The sequence below is a fragment of the Salmo salar genome, chromosome ssa27 (assembly GCF_905237065.1).
Source record: "Salmo salar chromosome ssa27, Ssal_v3.1, whole genome shotgun sequence".
NCBI lineage: Eukaryota > Metazoa > Chordata > Actinopteri > Salmoniformes > Salmonidae > Salmo > Salmo salar.
Genome location: NC_059468.1, coordinates 24,190,988 through 24,216,294, shown reverse-complemented (window position 1 = coordinate 24,216,294; position 25,307 = coordinate 24,190,988). Strand labels below are relative to the sequence as shown.

At 41.0% G+C, this 25,307-nt stretch overlaps 1 protein-coding gene across 8 annotated transcripts; it reads right to left on the bottom strand.

Moving 5' to 3' along the window:
• Positions 1-7,659: 7,659 nt before the first annotated feature.
• LOC106588746 (uncharacterized) lies at positions 7,660-15,845 on the bottom strand. 8 transcript variants are annotated; one of them, XM_045709814.1, is made up of 9 exons: positions 15,244-15,845; positions 14,631-14,743; positions 14,172-14,223; positions 13,998-14,075; positions 13,758-13,897; positions 13,297-13,422; positions 13,153-13,210; positions 12,714-13,040; positions 7,660-11,956 (listed from the first exon to the last, which is right to left on the bottom strand). In XM_045709814.1, the coding sequence occupies exons 3-9, from the start codon at positions 14,194-14,196 to the stop codon at positions 10,185-10,187; spliced, it is 2,526 nt and encodes an 841-aa protein (XP_045565770.1). In that variant the 5' UTR covers positions 14,197-14,223; positions 14,631-14,743; positions 15,244-15,845; the 3' UTR covers positions 7,660-10,184. The 8 variants fall into 8 exon arrangements, with proteins under 8 accessions (XP_045565770.1, XP_014033556.1, XP_045565768.1 ...); XM_014178081.2 differs by having other exon boundaries at positions 14,631-14,740; XM_045709812.1 differs by having other exon boundaries at positions 14,172-14,356; positions 15,244-15,844.
• Positions 15,846-25,307: the final 9,462 nt, after the last annotated feature.

The window sequence follows — 25,307 nt, the reverse complement described above, 5'->3', positions numbered from 1 at the left end:
GCTTCTTTGCTGCCCTTCTTGACATAGGCCATCCTCAAAGTCTTCGCCTCACTGTGCGTGCAGATGCACTCACACCTGCCTGCTGCAATTCCTGAGAAAGTTCTATACTGCTGGTGCCCCGATCCCGCAGCTGAATCAACTTTAGGAGATGGTCCTGGCGCTTACTGGACTTTCTTGGGCGCCCTGAAGCCTTCTTCACAATTCAACCGCTCTCCTTGAAGATCCGATAAATGGTTGATTTAGGTGCAATCTTACTAGCAGCAATATCCTTGCCTGTAAAGCCCTTTTTGTGTAAAGCAATGATGATGGCGTGTGTTTCCTTGCAGGTAACCATGGTTGACAGAGGAAGAACAATGATTCCAAGCACCACCCTCCTTTTGAAGCTTCCAGTCTGTTATTCGAACTCAATCAGCATGACTGAGTGATCTCCAGCCTTGTCCTCATCAACACTCACACCTGTGTTAACGAGATAATCGCTGACATGATCCTTTTGTGGCAGGGCTGAAATGCAGTGGAAATGTTATTTTAGGATTCAGTTCATTTGCATGGCAAAGAGGGACTGCAATTCATCTGATCACTCTTCCTAACAATCTGGAGTATATGCAAAAGGCCATCATACAAACTGAGGCAGCGGACTTTGAAAATTTAATATTTGTCATTCTCAAAACTTTTGGCCATGACTGTACTCTTCTTGTGGTTACATTTTCATTTGCATTGAATTCACTGCAAATTGCAGCCCAACCACGCTTTTTCTTTTGCTCAGTAGCAGTAGTGTGGTTTTTACTTTCAATAACTGGTTGGTTTGACAATGTGTTTGATTAGTGTTTTTTTCCATACTCAAAGTTTGAACAAATAATTTTTGCCTCTGCCATTTTTATTTTTTTATTATGCACACAAATACAAAAAAACTGAAATATACAAACAAAAGTACATAAACCTAACAGACAGAGGTATTACATATTTATGGTGCGTATTGCTTTTACATGTACTGATCATTCCAAAATAGAATTTAAATAATGTGAAGAGGGGTTTGTTCTCTGCCCACTTCATTTTATGGACAAAGAATCTTCCATGAAAGATAAACAAATGAACAATGAAAGTTAAATCAGGGTCCATATCATTTGGATTAAAATAAAGCATAATATCAGAGTCTTTCAAATTAACATTAATAGTAGTTTCTTTTAAAATAGAATCTTCTAACTCACTCAAATCTTCTGACATAAGAACAGTCCCAAAATAAATGGTCACAACCACAAAATACACATTTGTTATTAAGCCATTTTAAATCTGTGTATAATAAGTCTTTACAGGGTAGATTCTATGAATGAGTTTGTATGATACTACTTTCACTTTATTAGATATACAATATTTACCAGACAACAACGAAACTTTGTTCCAGTTCACTTGTTCTAGGGCTGCATTCCAGTACATTCTAGCAGAGGGAATAGTAACATATTGACAGTTTCCTTAAAGATGTTATTACATTTATAGTTTAAAATGTCAATTCCTTCTAATTGTATTGAGGCTACAACATCCTCAACAGTTGCACTTGGAGTATTGTTATATTCTCCTAAAAGAAGAATAGCACCTTTAGGGATAGCTCTAACAATTTGATACTCCTCAGGAGTGAATGTAACATTGCGTGTTCTAATAAATTCTGGATAATCATAATTGTCTATCATTGTTCAATAATTGTTTAACCCAAATAATGTTGTCAAACCAATTCTGGAAAAAAACGTTTTTGTATGTCTTTATTATTCCAGATTGGAAACCTATGTGGGGAGAAATTGTGTTTGTACATGAGGTTCCAAGTTAGAAGTACTTGTTTATGAAAGTTTGCAAGCTTAACAGGGATTTTACCCATATCAAAGTTGCATTTGAGTAAGAATTCTAGACCACCAATCTGTTGGAATATTAATTTAGGGATGATATTGCAAATGCAATCCTCATTTCTTAAATAGTTTTGTATCCATTTAATCTTAAATATTATATTAGAGGTTTTAAAATCCAGCGCATTCAACCCTCCCTCACTTTGGGTGCTACATATTACCGCTTTTCTTAAATAATTAGGTTTATTCCTCCATGTGAAGTTAAATAATTTAGTATCAACCATTTTAGTTACTGACAGAGGAACATCCAAGGCAAGGGAGGTATAAACTAATCTGGACAGACCTTCAGATTCTGATAAAAGTACACGTCCAGATAAAGAACGATCTCTTAATAACCAGGAGTTAAATCTCTTTCTAATTTTCTCTACAATAGGAGAGAAATGTAAAAGTTGTCCCTTTCTTTCTGATCTTTGCTAACTTTAATACCAAGATATGTGATCACATCTTTTACAGGGATATTACATACAGAGTTTAAGTCGCATCTTTTCAACGCAAATAATTCACATTTCCTAATATTCAGAGATAAACCTGATACATGTGAGAAGGCATTAACACTCAATAGCTTTCCTGACTTCATTATGATCTTTCAAAAAAATGGTGTCGTCAGCCAATTGTGAACATTTTCTCTCTGTCTTGTATCTGAATACCCCTAAAACTACCCTTATTTATATTAACTGCCATAACCTGTGTGACTAATAAAAATAAGAAAGGAGAAATTGGGCATCCTTGTTTAATTCCACGTCTAATGTCGAATCTTTGAAGTTCCATGGGATAATTTAACAGAGCTGTTACTATTATTGTAAAGTGTCTTAATTACACTTTGAAAATATTGACAAAAAAAATAAAAAATTGAAGACAAAATGTTCAACTGTATCAAATGCCTTGTAAGTCTACAAATAAAATAAAGCTATCTTCCATAATGTGCTCATTGTAGTCTATCAAGTCCAATACTAGTGGAATATTATTACATATGTCTGCCCTTCATAAAACCAGACTGGGTGTCATCAATGATTTGGTCAAGACCTTTTTTTAAGTCTTTCTGCAAAGATGGATGCAAGTAGCTTTCCATCATTGTTCATTAATGTGATTGGTCTCATAGAATCTTTGGTTATTACAGAAATTAGGCCCTGTGTCACAGAAACAGGCAGGACCCCTAAATCAATTGCCTCCTTAAAAACATTAAATATAAATTCAGTAATATCCTCCTGAAAACAAGAATTCACTGATAATGCCATCATTCCCTGGAGATTTTTTCCCTTTTAACTTGCAGATACATATTTTTATTTAATTGACAGAAACAATTTCATCACAAGACATTTGGAAGTCTTCATCTATGAATTTTGCATAGTCTTTGACAGAGTCTAGAAAGGCAGATACGTCACTAGTAGGACAGGCATTACTGGTATAAAGGTTACCATAGAATTCTGAAACATATTTTGAAATATCTTTGGGGTTTTAATTTTTCTGTGCCATCTATATTAAGCTTAGGAAAACAGAAGCCACGTGTGTGTGCGCAGAATGTGGGTTATCTTTCGCTCAAAGAAAGTGCCTGACTGAACACCAATGCACTCACTCGTTGAATTAAAGTGTAAATTCAGAATTTCTTCTTCCTAAATTATAAAAGTATTTTGTATTTTTTTTCCACCTTCCTCCAACCATCTCCTTCTTGATCTTACAAATGCCCCTTTTGCTCTCTCTTCATACATTCGGTCCATTTCTAGTTGTAAAGAGAATAACTGACCCTTTCCTTCTTCATCAAGGTCCTCCATAGAGATTAGAGAAAGTATTTCCTTAACAAGTTTATCTTCCCTCAATCTTTTAAGTTCAGCAATTTCTTTACCTCTCTTCATGGCCGTTTGTCTTATTTCATACTTCATTAATTCCCAATATTTCCCATAAGACTTAAATAGTTGGGCTTTCCTCCAATTGTCTTGTATAATATCTTTGGCATCCATCTTGAAATTATCATCTTCCAACAGTCTACTATTGCATTTCCAATAACTCTGATTCAGTTTAACTTCAGATCCATTAAGATTTAAAGATAAGAATATAACTTAATGATCAGTAAGAATTGATGGTCCAATTGATACTTGACTACAGAATTATCTAATGGATTAGAAATCAACCAGAAGTCAATTCTGGACATGTCCTTGTTACTCCAAGTGAATTCCTTTTTAGCAGGATATTTAGATCTCCAAATATCGACTAATCCAAGACATTGATTATTAAACTCAGGACTAACAATGCTGGATCTGTTAGGAGGGGGATATCTGTCAGTCATCACATTAGAACCAGAATTAAAATCACCACCTGAGATAATTTTGATATCCTGAAATACACCTATAACTCTATTAATCTCTTCATCAAATTCTTGAAATAATATCCTGTTGTTTTGTTTGTTGTTGGATGCATAAATATTCCCTAATGAAAACATTTCACTGTTTAATTCACTGTTAAAATTAACCAATGTCCAGAGTGGTGAGTCTTACTGCTGATGACCTTCCCTTTAAATGCACCTCTTAAAACTGCTACACCTGCAGAGTGGTTGTTGCCATATGATAACCAGATATCGTTACCCCATTGATTTTTCCAAAAAGATAGATCGGGAGAACAAGCATGAGTCTCTTGTAAAAAGTAAAAGTCTGCATTAAACCATTTGCAATACAGGACAATAGCCTTACGCTTGAGTGAATTACAAATACCTCTGACATTAATTGAACAAAGAGATGGACAAAATTCAACCAACAACCTTGTTATGCTAATATAAGCTTTTCCTAAGGATATGTAACTCAAAAGGATTTCCATCCCATTATTAACCTCTCCAACAAAAAACAAATATTGGTCATAAAGTTACCAAAGCATTCTTACTCCCACAAGGGGGAGACATTGTGTAGACTTTACAATAAGCAGTTATTCACCTATAGTTAATGTTTAGTTTACCAGTTCTCAGGTCAGCCTTTTCTCATTCAAATGTGTGTGTACATTTTTTATAATAAAAGGCTGCTTTTCACCTGGTAATCAGTTTTTTGGCCTGACAGTTCTGTCCGAGTTAGACTCTGGCTCTCACTCAAATGTTCTGATTTGGCCGCATTTCTTTCCCCATCGATGATCACTCTTGCACCGTTAAAAAAAAATCAGTTTTCCCTGCCTTTCGAGCTGCAGCCACCATCGGCCAGTTTCTCTCGTCACTTTGCCTGCTGAGGTCAGATCCTCCGTGAACCTCAATTTGCGCTTGATGAGGAATTCACAATTCTTCGCTCGCCTCCTGAGAAGATCCCGTGTAGATCTGTTGGTGAACCGGATGATTGTTGTCCTCGGTCTCTTGTCTTGATCCTTGAGTCTTCCCAAACGATGGACGATGTCTACATTTTCCTGAAGTTTGGCTTTGATTCGGGAATGACAGCTCCACAGATGTCAACAACTCTGCATTTGATGTCCTCACCCGCCTGCTCTGGAATTCCATGGAGCCTCAGGTTCCACCTGTGCTCGTATCTCTCCGCCTCATTCACCTTTTGCTCGAGTTCAGCCACCTTCTTTTCGTTTTCCTGGCAGATAACTTCCACTTTCTTCATGTCACTTTTGAGGGTTGTCACTTCAAAGATAAAGTCCGAATTTTTAATGGCCTCAATTTATCGTATTCTCCCTAACCATGACCTCCAAGCCATTTGCCCTTTCATCCATCTTTGCTGTCAAAAGCATAACAATATTGTTTTGCATCTCAAGAAGTGACATACCCTCTTGGCCTCATCTTTTTCCCCTGGGGCTTGACTGGGGTGCCAGGGTCGTAAGCTGAGGACTGGAGGGGCGCAAGTTGTGAGCATTGTTGTCCGTGCTCACCACATTTTCATCACCCATTGTAGTATTTCCCCCCAGTTACATTCCGAAGAGAAGAACCCAAAATCATACTCTTTTGTGGTTAATTGTCCATCTGACGATCTCTCCATTTCTTTGCTTTTGGTTCTGGTCGTGGAAGTTTCCATGTACGTTCGACAAGCTAGTTTTTGAGCTAGCTAGCTTATCTGGCCATCTAGTGTTGTCGCATACTTAGTTTTAGAGGTGAATAACTTGCAGAATGTAATCAATTACTTTGGTAAATAAACTAAACCATATTCATACGGGGGTTTATGACCGTAGAAATTATCCAATGGTCATAATTGGGTATGGAAATCCAATAATTCCTTCATTTACCAAAACAAATGATCTACACCTCCCTCTGCCATTGTTTTGTCTCAAGATTCACACCATTAATGGTGTTTTCTATTCCCTTCCAGGTTTTTATGAGGACCATTAGACCAACAGCATGTGCTCATACTTCACCTGGGTTAAGCCTGTTTAGGTTCTCATTTAGGCTTACTTACCTTACTCCATAGTCTCTCCGACTAACTAAGCCAAATTTATGCCACGTTCATGAAAGCTACTTAAAATGTCCTAGTTTAACTAGTACACATTAAGGCCTACTCCTGGCTTAATCTAAGCCCTGTCTGCTCAAAATTTGAGAAATAACTTTCTCTCCTCCAACTATTCCCACACAATGTGATCCTATACAAATGTCCGCAAGGTTTACATTGTTTTAGTCAAACATTTTGTTTGGGCTTCAAGGTCAATTTGTATTCTACAAATGAATGTAATTATGTTCCGGCCCTTGACCATCCGCTCAAGAAAACAATTGGCCCACGGCTGAATCTAGTTGATTATCCCTGGCCTACACGATGAGATTATTATGGACAAAAGAGCAAAACAATTTGTATTTGTCAATGGGCAGCCAAGCATTGATGATCATGTCACCAGAATAACACCCTCAACAGCACAGAAAAAAATGTATGAAATGTATGCATTCACTACTGTAAGTCGCTCTGGATAAGAGCGTCTGCTAACTGACTAAAATGTAAATGTAAATATTTATTGGAAAGGAGCATCAAGCTCATTACCTTGAATTTTCACCACCCTGTGAAGTTCATAACTTATTTCATCTGTAGCCTAATAAACTGCATGCTTACCTGACAAATCATAGCGGCACGACTACACGTCATCGCTTGACTCTAAAAGTACTTCGATATGGTTACTATATCAATATTTGGTAATAAAAGCATCTGACATTTATTGCATAATACATTTTACCGACATAAAAAGACCCCACCTGGTCAATTTCGGTTTCTATCAGGCCTGTCATGACATTTATCTGATGTACTTTACGCACATAAAAAGTTGGGATGGAAACCTGGTTAATGATATAAAAATCTTTCATAGATGAATAGTGTAAACATTTAATTATATTTGCCAACACGGTCAAATTTTGGCACCAGTAGAGTAGCTATCAAGCTATATAAACCACGACCCCTCTGCAAACACTCCAATGTTGGTTACAAGGTGGTACTTATTTAAATTAAGCGAATATCATGCTACCATTGGTGCATTAAAATAAGCGTTAGGGTGATGTCATCCTATCCCCTTAATACACTATTTCAATATGTAAATAATATTACTGAGAACAACCAGATTCAATAAAGTAGATTATGTTGCAACATTGAAGTGTGTACAGTACTTCCTTCTCAAGCCTTCACATGACAGCTGGATAATGTTATGGAAGATATTAGTAGATCAGTGTTTTGTTTCCCCAACCCTCTAAGGGTTTTCCAAGGTCAGAAATTCATAAGATCAAAAAACAGGCATTACTACAGAATGACAATGACTTGATGTAAGATTTGGTTTGTCTTTGGTAAAAAATAATAATAAGTTGGGAGCCACTGCATTAGATGACTGGAGCAGGAGATCAATGGATACTGTGACTTTATTAGCCTGAAGGCCATAATGTACTCAAATACAGCAGCAACACAAAACATTAACTACAGTATGAGATGCTTAAATACAGCATTAACAGTGACTGACTCAATGAAAAACAAGTCAAATAAAAAAAAAATACTCGACTCCAGCTGTGCTACATTAACCATATTATATAAGCTAAAGACCTGCTTGAAAAGTCTTATCATGCCCACAAATTGACATTAGGCAGTGGGGGAGACACAACTGACCAAAAAAATAAAGTTCAATGCCACTTGCTGAGTAGCCTGTCCAGTGCTGCCTCTAGCCTTTTAGAACCCCCCCATAGAGAACATCTTGCCGTTTCAAAGGTAATATCCTGGAATTCTACACAGTTCACCATGAGGTCGAGAGGACATGTTTCAGTTACACATTTTGCCATGTTCATATGACACACTATATGACCAAAAGTATGTGGACACCTGCTCATCAAACATCTCATTCCAAAATCAGGGGTATTAATATGGAGTTGGTCCCCACTTTGCTGCTATAACAGCCTCCACTCTTCTGGGAAGGCTTTCCACTAGATGTTGGAACATTTCTGCGGAGACTTGCTACCAGTCAGCCACGAGAGCATTAGTGAGGTCAGGCACTGACGTTGGGTGATTAGGCCTGGCGTACCAATTCATTCCGAAGGTGTTCGATGGGGTTGAGGTCAGGGCTCTGGGCAGGCCAACCAAGTTCTTCCATACCATTTCTGTATGGACCTTGCTTTGTGCACAGGGACATTGTCATGTTCAAACAGGAAAGGACCTTCCCCAAACTGTTGCCACGAAGTTGGAAGCACAGAATCATCTAGAATGTCATTGTATGCTGTAGTGTTAAGATTTCACTGGAACTAAGGGGCCTAGTCCAAACCATGTAAAAAACAGCCCCAGACCATTATTCCCCCACCACCAAACTTGACACTAAGCATTGGGGCAGGTATCGTTCTCCTGGCATCCGCCAAACCCAGATTCTTCTGTCGGACTGCCTGATGGTGAAGCGTGATTCAGTACTCCAGAAAAACACCTTTTCAATGCTCCAGAGTCCAATTGTGGCGAGCTTTACACGGGTGTGGCTGAAATAGCCAAATCCACTATATATACACACACACACACACACACAAAAGTATTTGTAAGAGAGTGACAAAATTACAAAAATCAATGGAGGCCCCCCTGGAGGTCAGGGCCCCTGGCTCAACTACCTTACCTAGCAATCTTAAATGTTTTGCTGACATGGGCTCATTGAGCGACTGTCATAAGTGGGAAACTGCTGATACACAACAAAATGTCAATTTCACCTGGTGTATTCTACTTTTCAAAAGTGAGTTGAGACCTGACAGTTACTTAAAAAAAAAATATATATATATATATATTAAAAAATATTGAAAAGTGCAGCGCGTAGTCTGCCTATAGGAAGAGGCGGCTCTGAGTCTGTCGTACCTACTGTACATAAACATTGTTAGGGAAAAATCTTCAAATTAACACTAATAATTAAACAAATGGAATCAAATCTACTCAGTTAAGCCAATGTAAAGGTGTGTGAACCAAAGTCAAAATATAACACTGGCCAAAGCTGTTGTCACACTGAAATAAGCTTCCTGGAGGGAAGCACACATCGCAAGTGTGAAAAATATTTGAAAATAAAACTGTTAACAAGTGCTGTGTTTCTGAACATCATTTTAAACAACTTATTCAGCTCTGCTTCCCTCAGCTGGTCGAACTGAAAACTAACACAGCGACTCCTTCTGGACAGTTCTGGAAAGGTCCATGTTGAACCCCTAATTGATCCCCCTTAACGGTGTAAAATAAACCTTAGGTTATATTTACATTTAGATTTTTTTTTTGCATTAACCAAAATATTTGTTGTTGAAAAATAGATTATTTTCCTTCTTCATAATGTCTCAGTAGTTGGTCGCTGAAGCGGCGTTTCACAAACTGAGTTCATAATATTATCAAATTTAACCAGTATTCAACGTCTATTTATCCATCTCAGCGCCATCTTGACTCGACGGCAGCAGACAAACAACTTAAAACAAACAAGTCTTGTATAAATCTGAATCGGTAACAGAATTGAACCGGTGAGTTGAATCGTTGACAGTTGTATGATGTCACGAAATCACATTGACAGGGGAAGTACCTACATTTTACAACAACCCAAAATCAGCACTTATACAATGGATGGGATTCTGTTGGTTTAAGACAGCTATAAAAACAATAGAACCCAGAGTGTATAAAACAAATGCACAAAACACCTGTCCATTTAAAACAACAAAGTGTCTAAAGTGCCACAAATAACTATCCTGGTGGATTTATGTATGGTGTGTGGTAGTTAGACCCAGGGAGGTCCTGGTCCTGGAGCTGCCCAGGGACTCCGGGGAGGGCTGTGGCCCAAGTAGGCTCCTCTGTAGTGGGGAGGGCTGGGGGGAATGCTGGGCCGTGCCGGGGAGACAGAAACCCTCCATGTCCTGGAAAGAAGGGTTGAGGGTGGCAGGGTCTAGACACCATAACTAAATGGGGGGCTGGGGAGCCTTCTGTACTCCTGTGGCTGCACGCCCCCCATCTTCATGGGGAAGGGACCAGAGTGGGGATGGGGTCCAATCCCCTGGGGCTGTGTATTGTGGGGGTACGGGAGGACCTGGGGTGTAAACTCGTCAGGGTTAGAGTGAACGAAGTGCGGGCCAGGGGTGGTTCTAAACCAATCAGAAACCACTTGATAGGGGTCACAGTTCATTCTGTGGCCCTCTGGGAATGGCAGGTAGGGGCCAGGGTCAGTCTCGTACCCCTGCGGACTTGATCTATAGGTGTCAGGGGTCAGCTGTGTGCCTCCGTAGGCCCATGCTTCTCTGTCCTCAGCCTCACATAACTGCACCTGCTGCATGGCTGCCATGTCACCCATACGACTGCTCATCTCTTCTCGGTGAAGGGCTGGCCCTGCCTGATCTCTATGAAGGGCTATGTCATGTCGGAGATCTGCTGTGTCAACCATATGAAGCCCTACGGCGCCCCTATGAGTTCCTGTGAACCCCTGCGCCTGGTGCCGTTGTGGGGGCTGGCCTTGCAAATACTGTTGGCAGTAAAAGTCTGAGTTCTCCTCCCTCTCTCCATCCTTTCCTCCCCATCTCTCCCCCTCCTCCACCATGACCTCCACGATGAGCCCAACTCCATTCTGAATTTCAGCTCTACATTGCTCCTCTTCCTCCATCAACTGACGGTCAGTTAGCTCCTCTCCTGTAGCATACCAACGGTCAGTTGTCACTTCTGTTGTAAAAGACTGATTGTCAGTTGATCGTTCCCCTGTTTGGAACATTTTGTCAGTTGACCTGCTTCCTGTGGAAAACCCACTGTCAGTTATCCTCTCTCCAGTAGAGTACAGACTGTCAGTTGTCCTGTCATGCTCTGCAAGCCTCTGTGCCCCAGAATGACACTCCTTCTCCCTCTCCTCCTCCTGTTCTTCTTCCATTAGAGGAGTGTCTGTCAAGCTCTCCTTCGAGAGATGGCCAGTAGTGAAGAGAATCGGCCCGGCAACAGACGCTGTCCCAGTGATGTCTCTGGCACAGGCTAGACCGGGGTAAATACTGCCTTCTCGGTTGTTCTGCCCCACTCGGACATGGAACTTTGTGTCAGTGAGTCGGTTATTTTCTGAATACAGATGGTCAGTTCGGTTCTGCTCTCTCCTGAGGTAAACCATGGCAGTACTGTTTTGCTCTTTGACTGAGTAGTGACCGTCAGTTGTGTTTTTCTCTCCATAGTACAAAGCATAGTCAGTGAACCTCTGTTCCCCTCCGAGATACCGACGGTCTGTGTCCTCATCTCCCATAGTCAGCTGCTGATCAGGTATGGCTGGGCCCAGTCTCATAGTCGAAGTGTGTGCATGTCCCGGAGTGTGTGTATTTTCATGTGCGTTTCCCGGCTGGCCAAGCAAATGTGAGGGAGCGGGAGAGGGTTGGGGTGAGGCATCTACAGTGGGGGAGTGAAGGGGTGAGGCATCTACAGTGGGGGAGTGAAGGGGTGAGGCGTGTCTGAGGGAGGAGGGGGAGGTTTCCAGGCTGAAGGAGTTCCTCTCCAACAGCCAGGGGCCGTCCGTCATAGACAGACTGACCTTGAACACCGGCTCACAGCGAATCAGCTTTGCAGGAACCCCCCGTAGTCCCGCCCCCTTCCCCTCAGGCCCGCCCAGAGACGCCTGACTTCCAGCTGTGACATTTGGGGTCGGGGAAAGAGAGGGGTCATGCTGCCATGATGAGGCAGGACGCTTCAGTGAAGCACCTTAAGTGAGAGACAAAAGGAGACGAAGAGAGCAAGGGAGAGAGAAAGAGGCGACGAGAGAGAGAAAGACACTCACAAAGAAGAGTGATAAATGTCAGTAAAAAGAGAGATTCATTTTTCTATGGGCAAAATAATGAAACAAAACACACCACAACGTGTGTAGCAGGGAATGATTCAGAGGATGTAAATAATAAAAAATGAATTAAAAGGCCAGTGCTGTCAAAACTGTGACTTTCCTGTATTTTATGTACATTTCCACACTAGGAGTTAGAATACTACTGTGAAAGTTATGATAATGCCCTTTTAGTGCAAGAGCTGTTTGAAAAGACCGCCTTACATTTCAGCCTGTTTTGGTGGAATGAAGTTTTGGCCTGCCTGGTGACATCACCATCCGGTAAATTAGTTAATAGACCAATAAGAAAGAGTTCCAAACCTGTCTGCCAATAACAGCTAGTTTTCGTTTTTCCCCTCCCCCACTTAGACCACTCCCAGATAGTCCTAGAAAAATGACTGCTCTTGCTTGAGAAATTGCTCTTGCTAAGAAGCTATTTTTGTATATTTTTTCAATTTTGATTGAAAACAAATCACAGTAAGGTACTCAATTGTTATCCAGAAATGATTTGACATGGGGATGAAAACAGCTGCATTGGTGCTTTAAACTAACTGTCAAAAGTGTATTTCCAACACAGTGGTACCCAATGTCTTTAACCACCCATTAACAAAGTTGGCGCATCATCCCATGAGGTCATACACTCACCAATCAGTGGCTTGCTTCCATGGAGATACCCCTCCTCCTCCCACGAACTAAGCCGTGATTGGATAGAGACACTCTGCTGCAACACAGGGGACTTCTCAGATTGGCTAGATGAGTTCCGACTCTGGGTGGTCGGACTCTTCCATAGGACGGTTCGATTGTCAAGCTGGACAACAGGCTTCTCTGGTTGGACGGACAGCCTCCGAGGTGATATCACGGTTCTCTGTGACTCGATGGTAAGATACTCCGACTGGACTGATTGCTTCACTGATTGGCTCTGAAGATCTCTTTGCTCCCTCCCAGTCCTGATGGCATGCAAGAGGATGAGAGCTGGAGGAGAGAGAGAGAGAACGATAGATCGGGGGGCGGACAGCATGAGTGACGCCGACTGGTACAAAATCAAAATAAAATGGATGAAGGAGAAGAGAGAATATGGACTAACCATCACTCTCGCTGTGTGTTGTCATATCGTCATACATGGCAGCATCCAACTTCAGCACCTAACAGAAAGACAGGACAGAGGAGATTTGCACACACACACACACACACACACACATCACCCCAGCATGCACAGACACACACATACCTGTACGTCCCCGGTTCCTTCTCTCTTCTCTAGTATTTGAGCCATCTCCATAAGAGGCCGGGCCAGCTTGGACAGGTCAGGAGGACTCTGCTTCCACTCTGACACAAAGTGAGGGTGATGGAATTTCTATACAACGACAGCCACAGGAGAGAGGAAACACACAAGTGGTATACATGCAGCTGTATTAGGCTAGTTGTAGGTCAGTGAATGTGTAAAGCAGTGTTTCGCAATCCTGGTGCTAAGGCCCCAACGGGGTGCGCATTTTTGTTTTTGTCCTAGCACTAACACCAGATAAAAAAATTAAAAAATTGGCGCCCCTTTGGGTCCCTGGGACCAGGATTGAGAAACCCTGGTGTAAAGAGGTGTGGTTTAACTGTACAGGTATTACAATAACACATCAGAATCATTAAGTAGCTTGTGAGTAAAAAGCACAGATCCAGAAACGCACGTCCCACACTCACAATGTAGTTGTATCTGTGGAGACTCCCCATGATGTGGCTCCTGACATCAGCCTTACTGAGACGACACACACACACCTCACACAGGTACACCGCCTCAGAGTCCCTGCCGAGTGTCACACACTCTGTCACACAGCCCAGACCTAAAAAACACACAAACGTGAAGTACACACAGGTCTAAAGTACACACATTGGTCAAAAACACAGACGTATCATTTACAAAAACACAGAATTGTTCCTGACCGATGATGGGCTGCAGTCTGGTCTTGTTGTTCAGATACACCCTAAGGGAGTTGGACAGCAGGCTCTGGCCACACACAGCTACATGAGGATGAGAGAATGAATGAATGACAATGAAAGGAAGAAAGAGAGGATGATGAATGAGGATGAATAAAGAGCTGATAACCCATTGCCTACCATTATGTGCTCCTCCAGGCTGCATAGTGGCAGACCTCAGGAGTCAGACACCCTAACAACCAAGAAAGAGTGAGAAAAAAAAGAGCGACAGAGAGTAGATGGAGAAACAGAGAAGGGAGGCAGGGGGACACTGTGTGCAAACACCACAGGGTGGCACAACAACACCAGTCACTGCAAATATGGGGCTGCAAGAGACAGAAGCAGATATGTTGTTTTATAATATCGAGATAATGCATTAGTTAACTGCTATACCACACTCTACATCTGTCAGTTTGACTTTACAGCACCCATTTGAGTCAAGACTCAAGCTCATCTTGCCATGCTCGATTGACAATTGGCATTGATCCCAATCAATTCCATAAACTAGACTCCTGCTCACGTTTAACGGTGCAAAGTTTCACAATATCATATTTCACATACAGTTTGACGATACAAATATATTGCCAAATCCATTCTTACCAACACAACACTAGAAAAGGAAGCCGACTATCAGTCACACCATTCGTCTTTGTTGATGATGCACGAGCATGTGAAAGGCGATGTAGCTGATTGACTGGCGTCACTCAGGTCTGCTGATAAAAAGTCAAATATAACTCAACTACAGGACTCGATCTATATTTGCTAGATAGAAGAGCATACAATTCCTTAATGTAGATATACTAATTAATCTCGGCAGGAACAGAACGCAATGTACTAAAATTTAAGAATAGATCAGTAACAACTTCAATGTGGTCACTGGCCTCTCTGGCTAACGCGTCTGCAATATTTTCTTCCAAATGGTTTAGCAAAACGAAAGTGGCTACCTAATAGCCAAGAAACGAAACTAAAATGTCAGGATAAAAACATTCGACAAGTTACCAAGTCAAGGCTCGTATGAAAACTGAAGGATGAATGTCACTCTCGCCAAGCTATCGTTAACAATCAAATGTGTGCTAATGAAACTCCGACAGAACGTTTGAGTTGCTGTGGCGATAGCCAAGTTACATTAATGCTAGCTAGCCAGGAAGCAACTACCTAGTAAAAAAAAAGTTATCCATATGGCTAATTAACATATAACAATAGAATGACCTACCGGTCTGTACTCCACGTCGGGGGAAATGGTGTGTTTGATCTGTCTGTCTGAAATAAATTGTTAAAAGAGATTACTGACACGGAGTATCACCTCGACGACCACACTGCGTCAAGCACGAGGTCAGATACAGCGGGGGAAACTCAAGAGAGGAATTTATTACAGCCTGTGAATCACACGTCTTCCTTCCCTAAATCAGAGTTTGTGCGGTGATAAGATGATTATAATTGAATGGGTCAAACTGATCCACAATAAAATAGATTCTCTAGTTTACTTTCATCTCCACAGGAAATCTTTGAAGAACAATGTGAGAGCTCAAAAAAGTGTACATTATATTGTTGTGCATGACATGAAATTGGCTATGAAACACTAAAGAACAAAACAGCCATAAAGATAGTGTCGCTGTATGAAGAGTTCCCGGTCTGTGTCATGTCACCATCAACTGAACATACAAAACCCTCTGCCAGGCAAACGTGGACTGCCATGCGAAAAGATGCCTTCCATGTTACCATCCTCAGTGAGCTGTCTTCCATTCTCTGTCTCCTGCAGTGATAGCAGACATGCTCTCTCTGGCTTTACTCAGGAGCTAATGAATCTTGAACAGCTTCCTTTTCTCACCTCCACAGTCTTAATCTTTTATCGTGTTCAAGAGTTATACATTTGTCTATTGACATAGTGTTTTAATTGTATTTAATGTATGGTAATTGATTGTATTCATCATACTAAATCTATTAGAATGAGGGTGTGTATTCTTAGTGTCCTATTAGAGTCTGAGAATTTGATTTAAATATGTTGATGTGATTTTGAAGGTGTGGGGGTAAAGAGGAGTTATGGGTTGTAGAAATGCACATAAGAGATGGGAACAAAGAGGGTGTACAGAAGGATGTGATGTGGAGAGATCCCCTAAGGGTGTATAGATACATATGTTGCTTGAAATGTAGTTGTAGTCTTGTCTCTGCTTATGAGAAGAGAAACAAAATAAAACTTTAGGACTGGTAGACTTGTGCCAGCAGTATTATGAGAATAGGCTACTATCAGTATCATGTGTGAAGGTTGTTGGGAAATGTTGATAGGAATTATAATTTGATTTAAAATTGGAGATATTAAATACACCTTGTGTTAAGGGAAATATGAATACTGACAATACAAGGGACCTTTTGGTAAAGGGTCTGTTGTTGCAACAGGAAATCACACTTAGATACCGACATCCTGTGTATCTGCATTTTGGGGCATACTTAGAAAAACAGTATTATGCTTCATACTTAGGAAAGCAGAGTATGTTAAAGGAACAGTGTTCTCTACCGAGAGAGAAAGCATGTGCATCCTTAGAAACACATTATACAAGTACACCCGTAAAACATTGGGCCACCTAGAGCTCTGTAGTGTTAGGGACTTTCCAAGAATGGGCCTTTCCTTGTGATAAGACATGGTTTGCTGACAGGTCCCTCTAGTGTGATTGAATGTGCATTCACCACAGCACTTCGACACAAGTAGAAAGATGAGTAAACAAAGTCAAGAGAGATGGATAAATCAAATCTAATTTTATTTGTCACATGCTTCGTAAACAGGTGTGGACTAACATTAAAATGCTTACTTTACTAGCCCTTCCCAACAATGCAGAGAGAAAGAAAATAGATAACTTAAAAGTAAAACACATAAGAGAAACACAATGAGTAATGACAACTTGGGGAGTTAAGATTAATGTTATTGTTTTCCCTAACAACAGTGGTGAAACTAACCAATACACATTTTAGTGCTGTTTTATTTCTTCATTCTGTGCTGCGACTCTTGCTGTATTTATTATTTTTTAAATGTCTACCTGATACAAGGGGTATCAGGTAGATATGTACAGTGCCTTCAGAAAGTATTCACACCCCTTTACTTTTTCCACTTTGTGTTAGACTGAATTTAAAATGTATTGAATGTAGTTTTTTTTTTGCCACTGGCGTTTACACAATACCACATAATGTCAAGGTGGAATTGTGTTTTTTGACATTTTTACTAATTCAAAATGAAAAGGTGAAACGTCTTGAGTCAATAACTATTCAACCTCTGTCATGCCAAGCCTAAATATGATAGGAGTTGCTTAACAAGTGACATACGTTGCATGGATTCCCTCTTTGTGCAATAAGTGTTTAACATGATTTTTATATGACTACTGTCGTGGAAATATTCATCCAATAATATTTCTCAGATACCGGAACTTGTGAATTCAAATAGACTTTATGTAACGGGGTGCGTACTGGCGGCAGAGAAGTCAGGCGCAGGAGAGCGAAAACTGATTTACAACGGTGTTGTTTAATAAACATAAAAACCACCGTAAACAGAACAATCAATGAATGGGTCAAACTAAACCCGGTATTGTCGTGGAATATTGCCTCAAAAATATAACACTCTTACAAGAACTTGTGAATTCAATATAGGCTTTAATACAAAGTAGCAAAGCCGAGCTGGTCCGTGAAACAACTGACACCATTATCTGTTAGTCCGAGTTCTTTGCTTGTTTACGCCTAGTAACGCCCATCTCTGCTTCTGGTTAGATTATAATGGTGGCAGGACCCATTATGTCATACAAAAAAAGAATACATTTATTGTATACTTATATTTCACCTGTTGGTCATTTTACCACCATCCTCCTTCCTGTGTCCTTCTGACATTAGTATGTCTGACTGTCATAAATGTACTTATGGCCTGACTTAATGCATCCATTAGTTATGTCCAGCTGCCATAAATGTACTTATAGCCTCAGCTAATGTATGTCCAGATGCAACCAATGTAACCATTGTTCTTGTGTTTCCTTAACATAGCAGTTGTACCTAGTTACATTACATTAACACAGCAGTTGTACCTAGCTACATTACATTAACTCCCACATAAATCCCTCCTCTGGGACTAATTAGTCCCACAAACCACCATCTAAGTGACACCAAGAGGATGGAGGGAAAAAAAGACATCAACTTCATACATACAATGAACTTGAATAAGGCACACAAACCGACTAGACCAAACATCTCCAATCTGTAACATGGATAGGAGTAAAAGATCTAGTCAAAAACCAAGAATAAAACACTATTAATCAACCAATATACTATTAAGAAGCAATGAGCATGTAGTACATAGCCTTGCCTGAGGTTCTCAGTTATGTAGAATATAGAGAGAATAAAACAATGAATATGATACTGGTAAAAGTAAATTAATAAAATATATTCAGTTGCAAAAATAAAAGTAATAAGACATTCTAAAATAAAACACTTTAACACGATCCTTCCTCGCAGACACTGTCACAGTCATCGTGTGTATCGTTCCACATCTTTATTTAACTGTGAAACTATGCAAGACATACAATAAACGAATAAACTAAAATAAACCGTGACGAAGAGGTGCAACATACACTAACTCAAAATAATCTCCCACGAACACTAGTGGGAAAAACAACAACTTAAATATGATCCCCAATTAGAGACAACGATGACCCGCTGCCTCTAATTGGGAATCATACGCAAACCCCAACCTAGAAAAAAAGAACCTAGAACACAACATAGAAAATTTAAACTAGACAAAAACACCAACATAGAAAAAAGAAACTACAACCAACATAGAAATAAATAAACTAGACCATACCCCCTCAATCACGCCCTGACCTACTCTACCATAGAAAATACAAGCTCTCTATGGTCAGGACGTGATAGACACCTCTCTAACAAAATATTTATCATTGATAACAAAACCTGATAGAAGATTAAGGACATGGTCCGTAGACACTTGTAACCGGAATACCCTCTGTTACCTAACATATTAAAAGTGATCCTTATTTTAGAAGGCAAAACTAGCTTGAATTGAAATAAAATATATATATATATATATATATATATATATATATATATATATATATATATATATATATATATATATATACTGCTCAAAAAATAAAGGGAACACTTAAACAACACATCCTAGATCTGAATGAAATAAATAATCTTATTAAATACTTTCTTCTTTACATAGTTGAATGTGCTGACAACAAAATCACACAAAAATAATCAATGGAAATCCAATTTATCAACCCATGGAGGTCTGGATTTGGAGTCACACTCAAAATTAAAGTGGAAAACCACACTACAGGCTGATCCAACTTTGATGTAATGTCCTTAAAACAAGTCAAAATGAGGCTCAGTAGTGTGTGTGGTCTCCACGTGCCTGTATGACCTACCTACAACACCTGGGCATGCTCCTGATGAGGTGGCGGATGGTCTCCTGAGGGATCTCCTCCCAGACCTGGACTAAAGCATCCGCCAACTCCTGGACAGTCTGTGGTGCAACGTGGCGTTGCTGGATGGAGCGAGCCATGATGTCCCAGATGTGCTCAATTGGATTCAGGTCTGGGGAACGGGCGGGCCAGTCCATAGCATCAATGCCTTCCTCTTGCAGGAACTGCTGACACACTCCAGCCACATGAGGTCTAGCATTGTCTTGCATTAGGAGGAATCTAGGGCCAACCGCACCAGCATATGGTCTCACAAGGGGTCTGAGGATCTCATCTCGGTACCTAATGGCAGTCAGGCTACCTCTGGCGAGCACATGGAGGGCTGTGCGGCCCCCCAAAGAAATGCCACCCCACACCATGACTGACCCACCGCCAAACCGGTCATGCTGGAGGATGTTGCAGGCAGCAGAACATTCTCCACGGCGTCTCCAGACTCTGTCACGTCTGTCACGTGCTCAGTGTGAACCTGCTTTCATCTGTGAAGAGCACAGGGCGCCAGTGGCAAATTTGCCAATCTTGGTGTTCTCTGGCAAATGCCAAACGTCCTGCACGGTGTTGGGCTGTAAGCACAACCCCCACCTGTGGACGTCGGGCCCTCATTCCACCCTCATGGAGTCTGTTTCTGACCGTTTGAGCAGACACATGCACATTTGTGTCCTGCTGGAGGTCATTTTGCAGGGCTCTGGCAGTGCTCCTCCTGCTCCTCCTTGCACAAAGGCGGAGGTAGCGGTCCTGCTGCTGGGTTGTTGCCCTCCTACGACCTCCTCCACGTCTCCTGATGTACTGGCCTGTCTCCTGGTAGCGCCTCCATGCTCTGGACACTACGCTGACAGACACAGCAAACCTTCTTGCCACAGCTCGCATTGATGTGCCATCCTGGATGAGCTGCACTACCTGAGCCACTTGTGTGGGTTGTAAACTCCGTCTCATGCTACCACTAGAGTGGAAGCACCGCCAGCATTCAAAAGTGACCAAAACATCAGCCAGGAAGCATAGGAACTGAGAAGCGGTCTGTGCGCCCCACCTGCAGAACCACTCCTTTATTGGGGGTGTCTTGCTAATTGCCTATAATTTCCACCTGTTGTCTGTTCGATTTGCACAACAGCATGTGAAATTTATTGTCAATCAGTGTTACTTCCTAAGGGGACAGTTTGATTTCACAGAAGTGTGATTGACTTTGAGTTACATTGTGTTGTTTAAGTGTTCCCTTTATTTTTTTGAGCAGTGTATATATATATATATAAGAACCCAAACAAACACAAGACAACACAAAACAATACAGGACATTAGGCTAAACAAAGATATACTAGAAATCATACCAGTGGAGCATATTCCTCATCCTGACAGATAAGACAATCCCCTCGTTGACACATAGCATGGAACAAAGGATCAACATGATGGATATGTCCTCCTTCACCATTATTTTTGGAGCACCACTTGCAACGACCATGCAAATTACATTTTTTGTGGACATGCACAAGTACTCATTCATCCGAATTTGGTACTTTAGCATAAACAGGAAGACCATCTTTACGAAAGTCATGGCAAGCATAACCACCTCCCGGAGTCACCCCGTAGAGACAATTAGGATTACCAAAAGGACAATCGAGGGGTCCTCCAACAGCATTGCAAGACTTTCCATACCCATTAGTATAATGACCAGAGTTTCCAGGCACAGGGTTAATTACAACCGGCGGATGCATTATGCCATACTTATCAAACCAGCTATCAGGCACATAACCTCTCAAACCACTCCCATCCCTTGGATTAGCTCTATGCATTGACATCTGCTTAACTGTTGTCTGAAACACAAGATATTTAACCAAGGGCAAAACACAACAAAATTCAACACCTAGTGCCACTAAACCTCCGCCCAGCATGATAGCCATTCTAGCAAACATAGCACCCCACATTCCCATAGCCAGGTCCAACCAATCCCAAACGTGAGTATCAAACCCAGCATTAGCCTTTACTTCTGCTCTTAATCCTTTAAGTTTGGCCATAGCAATAGAGAAAGATCCATTAGGTGCAGTGTTATTGGGAATGAAAGTGCAACATTCGTCTCCAAACATTACACAAACACCCCCCTTTTCTGCTAAGAGCCAGTTGAGAGCTTGTCTATTCTGCCATGTCATCTTACTGGTAGCCTGTACCTGTTCCCCTAGTGCAGTTAAAGCAGAGTCAGTATAGTTAATGAATCTCTGTTGATTATAGTAGATATAATTAATCCACTCTAAGATTTTGTTAGGTGTTATCCACAAAAATATAGATTCAAATCCTGATTTAATCTCATCTCTGGCCTTAAACTCATTAGGGATTCCTCTAGGTTGTCCTATTGCATCCTAATAGACCTTGGGGTCAGACTTATAGTCTCTCCTTACTCTATTTCTTGTAGTTTATTGCTTAGCATCACTAGGATCCCATTCAGTGGCAGTTATCTGTTGAATCAACCTAACCCTTGCACAAAGGCCATCCTGTCCATCCTTTTGGTAGTGTTGCCCTTAGTCTTTTCCCTCCACACATCCAGAAGAAATCTGCTACTACCACAGTCTGTTCTTCATATGGTGCAATTAATGGCAGTGCTAAAGTTTGATTTTGACAATTATCATGAATAATTATTTTTCCCATCCAACTTCCGGCTGCTTGATAAGTAGCCCTTTCTGGAGTGTCTGCATTCCACTTGGTGTCCCTATTTAAGTGCCATGTGATCTCACATTTGCCTTTGAACTTCCCCATCTCATTCTGTCCTTCTGTGCTGTTAAAACATTCATATGGTTGTTGATAATCTATTTGATATCTATATGGGGCCTCTAGTTTTTGTGCTTCCACCCGTATATCCAATTCTTGATACCATTTTCCCCAGCCTGTCACGACCTGACCATTGTAAGAGGTCATTTGCCATAGTGGAGTGGTCAGGGTGTGACAGGTGGTTATTTTGGGTGGTTTTGGGGTTTTCTGTTTCTAGGTGGGATCGTGCTAGAATTGTATTTCTATGTTTTGTTTTCCATGTTTTGGCCGGGTATGGTTTCCAATCAGAGGCAGGTGTCTTTCGTTGTCTCTGATTTAAAGCCATACTTAGGCAGCCTGTTTTCCTTTGGGGTTTGTGGGTAGTTGTTTCCGTTTAGTCTAGTGTACCAGACGGGACTGTTGTTGGTCGTTTGTTGTTAAAGTGTATTCATTAAAGACTAAGAATGAGCACTATACATGCTGCGCCTTGGTCTCCATTCAACGACCCTTATGACACAGCCGTTTTGGTTGTAATATCTTTGATAATATGAATTACCCAAATATGACAAACATTCGGCTGGACAATGTTTCTGATCTACTCAAATGACAAAAGTTTTTATTAAAGTTAGCACAGTCCCTATAATCATAAGGATTAGGTACCACCACTAATTCTGTCAGCGGAGAGGGTGCGCATAATAAGCAATTTGTCAGTTTTAATTTTAATGCTGTATATTGAGCCCATTCATACCATTCATTTCTCACTAATTTCTCCACTGATTTATCCTTGTGCAGTTCTGGGGTTAAAGTATCAGTTGGAGTCACAATGTCCTTTTCTCGAGGTAGATTGTTAGAGTTTGTCAGAAAGTTCCAAATATCAGTAAAGAACCCACCTGACTCTGATATTTCAGGTTTCTTTGTACTTGTAGTGGACTGCTTGGTAAGGGCAGTAGATGGCAATCTAGTGGTAACAGCTGTGGTGTTCAAAGCAGCTGTTACTGTTGTCTTTTCTGTTGTCACAGTCCTTTCCTGGTCTGGTACCAGCGTGGGGCCAATTCGGATGATAGTTACACTATTCCCTTCAGTCCATTTAGTACTCACTATTTCTACTATATATATTCTCCGCCGTCGGCGTCGCGTTGGCCACCTCGTAGGGTCCTTCTCTCCTCGGCTGATTCCACTTCCTCCGGAACACCCGAATGTAGACCAGATCCCCTGGTATCACCGGGCAAGGTCCCTCAGGTCCTGGCTCAGGCACCTTCTTTTTCTCCTGTGAATATATACCTTCATGTATCTCAGTTAGATGCTGTACATATGCTTTTAATTCCTTTTGCAATATATCTAAGGAGGGACCTTTGTATAGTCCTCCTAACGTTGGTACAGGCATGGGTCGATCCGTAAGCATTTCATGCGGTGATAGATGCGTACTTCTGTTAGTTTCCATGCGACAACTCATTAGAGCAAGCGGCAAAGCATCCACCCAATTAAGCCCCGTAGACTCACAGATCTTTATTATTTTGTTTTTCAGCGATCCGTTAGCTCTCTCAACTAAACCTTGTGATTGCGAATGATAAACACATCCCTACCTTTGTTTCATTCTTAATTGCTGTATTATTGTTTTTACAACTTTTTGTGTAAACGCTGAACCATTGTCTGAACTGATTTCGGACAGAATACCAAACCTGGGTATTACTTCTTTTGATAGGAATTTTATCACTGTGCTCGATCCCTGATCAGCCGACGGTATTGCTTCTATCCATCTGCTAAACCTGTCTATGATGACTAACATGTACCTTTTACCTCATATAGGTTTTATCATGTCTACGTAGTCCATCACAATGTGTCGGAATGGACCTTCTGGAACCGGTATGTGACCTATGGGCGTAGTTATACCTTTACGTATGTTATTTCTCGCACATATTTCACATTTTGACAAAATCTCATCTACTGTTGCCTGTAGATAAGGTGACCAAAATCCTTGTTTTTTGATTTTTCTTATCGCCTCCCCCCTTGCACAATGATCTAGATCATGTGCATCATTAATCAGCAACGTCAATAAGGCAGTGGTGGCAAGTATGGCACCGTCATGTGTTCTCCATACTCCATGTCTGTCAACAGTGGCTCCCCTCTGTAGCCAGGTATTTTGCTCAGTAATTCCAGCACGAGACTGAATTTGAACTAACTCAGCCGGAGTTGTAATTGGCACGATGCCAACCATATCCAAAGGTGCAGTTAAAATAGGGACAATACATCTAGACACCTTGGCAGCTTCATCAGCTGCATTATTACCCCTAATAACAAAGTCATTACCTTTTTTGTGTGCTTGACATTTGATTATTGCTAGTTTCCAAGGGTATATTAGAGCTGTCATTAGTTTAACAATTTGCGTGTGATGCTGGATGGGAGTACCATCACTCTTTTTAAATCCTCTGTTTCCAGACTGCCCCCAAACAAATGGCATACACCATGTGCGTAAGCTGAATCAGTATAGATATTAACTGTCTTTCCCTTACCTAGCACACATGCTGCAGTCAGTGCCTGTAGTTCAGCCAACTGGGCTGAGGACAATATTATAATATTTCCTCAGTGAAAGCCTTCCCCTGTTTAACTACTGCAAACCCTGCATGATTACCTGAGTAGTCCTTGAAACAAGAACCATCTACAAAGTAGTTCTCCATGTTACATCCCACTGTCTATTAATGGAATGGATTCCAGGTCTGGATGCAGTTTGGTAAATGTTAAGGCTTCTGCAACACAATCATGTGCCTTCCCTTCAAAATCAAATGGAATTCTCTCGGGTGGATTGACAGTGTTACATCTTTTAATGGAGACGTCAGGATAAGTGAGTAGAGTCATGTAGTCTAAAGTCCTGGCATTAGTTAAAACCTGTTAGGGCTACCCCCCCACTTCTCTTAATTTCCACCTGAAGACATACCCAAATCTAACTGTCTGTAGCAAGGATATGCATTTTCTTGGTTTCATTTGAAAGGAAACACTCTGAAGTTTGTGGAAATGTGAATTGAATGTAGGAGAATATAACACAATAGATCTGGTAGAAGAAAATACAAGGAAACAAACA

What these genes read in the sequence shown, in the direction of transcription:
- LOC106588746 (XM_045709814.1), bottom strand. Translation starts at nt 14,196, where the DNA reads ATGCAGCCTGGAGGAGCACATAATG. An exon ending in TCCACAGATACAACTACATT is followed by an intron (nt 13,423 to 13,757) that starts GTGAGTGTGGGA and finishes GTCGTTGTATAG; the next exon opens with AAATTCCATCACCCTCACTT. An exon ending in TGGAAGCAAGCCACTGATTG is followed by an intron (nt 11,957 to 12,713) that starts GTGAGTGTATGA and finishes CTCTCACTTAAG; the next exon opens with GTGCTTCACTGAAGCGTCCT.